Source organism: Caenorhabditis briggsae (genome assembly GCF_000004555.2).
Source record: "Caenorhabditis briggsae complete genome, chrI, whole genome shotgun sequence".
Taxonomy (NCBI): domain Eukaryota; kingdom Metazoa; phylum Nematoda; class Chromadorea; order Rhabditida; family Rhabditidae; genus Caenorhabditis; species Caenorhabditis briggsae.
The window spans coordinates 11,052,308-11,054,469 of NC_013489.2; the positions used below are offsets into that span (position 1 = coordinate 11,052,308).

General features: G+C 36.5%; 1 protein-coding gene across 1 annotated transcript in view; it reads right to left on the reverse strand.

Annotated features, from left to right (window-relative positions):
* CBG20246 overlaps positions 1-2,162 on the reverse strand; it is a gene marked incomplete at both ends in the record, with an annotated part of 5,357 nt that overhangs the window by 2,034 nt on the left and 1,161 nt on the right. The window contains 6 exons of the mRNA XM_045241246.1: positions 40-234; positions 391-518; positions 781-872; positions 919-1,058; positions 1,430-1,516; positions 1,660-1,764. Coding sequence (XP_045097000.1) covers positions 40-234; positions 391-518; positions 781-872; positions 919-1,058; positions 1,430-1,516; positions 1,660-1,764 — 747 coding nt within the window. The remainder of the gene's footprint in view (positions 1-39; positions 235-390; positions 519-780; positions 873-918; positions 1,059-1,429; positions 1,517-1,659; positions 1,765-2,162) is intronic.

The window sequence follows — 2,162 nt, forward strand, 5'->3', positions numbered from 1 at the left end:
TGGAATTGGGAGGCCCATTAAAAGGGAAATCGTTGGGACGATATCGATTTGATGAATGGAAGTTTTGGGTAGCTGAATTTCGTGTTTTTTGGAGTGAACCAGAATCCCTGCTCGAATTTCATTGTCTGATTCTCCACCATGATCTCCGGTGGACGTCATTCCGTGATCTCCGATCACGATAAGAAGATCCGTGGGCTTCATTGATTCGACGGTTTTTGAAATTATTCGGTCCATCTGGAAAAAAGTTTTCTGATTTTTTTGTTGAATTTCTGAATTTCGGAACTGCGGAACTTCGGATTGTTGCAGTTTTGAAGATTTTGATTTTTGAATTCTCTGATTTTCAAAGTTTCAGGTTTTCAAATTCAAGAATTTCCAATACTTTCAACAAACCTTCCTTAACGTATCCGCCATAACCGGATGGGATGGTCCAAACTTGTGTCCACAATGATCAACTCCCAAAAAATGAGCAATTATGATTGAGGAGGATTCAGAATATTTGACTTCTTCTTCAAGTTTGGCTGAAAAAAAAAGATGAGGAACTATGGGAGAATGTACCCTAAACCATCTAATAGAAGCATACCCAAACTGCCAGCTATGTGCCTATACATCTTATTTCCTGTAAAAAAGATATAAGAACGGGTCAACTGATAAATATTCGTGATATTATGATAAGCATTTTGTCTGTTGACCGCTTCTTCATATCTTTACAGGAACCAAGATGCATAGGCTCAAGGCTGGCGATTTGGGTGGCCTTCTATTAGAGTGTTTATGGCAACTTACGAGCTATTTTATCATCTACACTATTCAAATCATTGATATCAAATGAATCGTAAGCTGCCGATTTGGAGAATTTGTTGGGAAATAGGGAAAGCCTGAAATTCCTAGTTTTCAAATTAAGCACGTTAAAAAGGTAAATACCAAGTATCATCTCCAAAAAGTGTGACATTTTTGCCAAGTTGAGCTGCTTGATAGATGAAACTGTCCTCATTTACAGCAGCGTCCGGCGAGAAATTGTCACCGGCATCGATGAAAGTTGGAAGGGTTCCAGTGGTTAGAGCCTGGTAGTTTTCAGTTTGGGTAATTTAGATGGTAAACTTTGAGCTCAATTATTTCAGCTCCTATCAGATATCAAAGATGTGTCAACTGATGAAATATTTATCATAATATCTTCCACATTTTATCAGTTGACAGATTTTCAAAATCTTTTATAGGAACCAAGATAATCAAGCTAAAAGTTTTCATGGACAGATTCTCGATTCGAGATTCTCGAATAAAAACATTTTGAGCTCAATTATCTCGGTTCCTATCAAAAACATCAAAAATATGTCAACTGCCAAATTGTTTATCATGATATCAGTAACATTTTATCAGTTGCTAGATTTTCGATATCTTTCATGGGAACCGGGATAATTGAGCTCAAAAAACCTACCTTCAATCTTTGCAGAGTGGTTGTTGGTGGATCAGCCAGCAGTGTTCCAATTGACGCTTTTCCAGATTTTATCAGTTTCCCGACTTCCTGAAAGACATCTTTTTAAAATCTTTTATTCTGAAAATTCCGGATTAAATTTTGAATTTTGAGTTTTCCAAACATGGAGATGAACTGAGTCAAGTAAAATTTCCCAAAACAATAATAGTTCAATGAAACTGTAAAATTTGTACCTTCATTTGTCCTTGATAAAACCATTCCGGCGATTCTGAGCTCTTTGGTTTGTCGAGCGGAATGAGAAAATCATAGCGAAGAGCATCGACGAGAATTAGGATTGTCTGAAAAAGAAGATTTCGTGAAGCCCGTAATAGAAGGCCCCCCCCCTGTCAATTTTAAGCTCAATTATTTCAATTCCTGTGCAAGATATCAAAAAGCTGTTAACTAGTAAAATAGTTTTGATATTATGATAAACAATTTATCAGTTGATAACTTTTCTGTATCTTTGACAGCAACCGAGATAAATCGGTTCAAAGTTAAAAGTTAGGTGTGGCATTTTATCGGAACTGAAACTCTGTTTTATTTCGCTTTTTTTTCAAAAACTTCTGTTTCAGTATTCCTACCAGAGATGAGCGGAAGAGATTTACGGAAATTTACGGAAGACGGTTTATCTTCGAAATGAAAAATGCTACCACAAAGCTGTCCACAGACAAAATGTAGATCTCAATGACAGCTATCG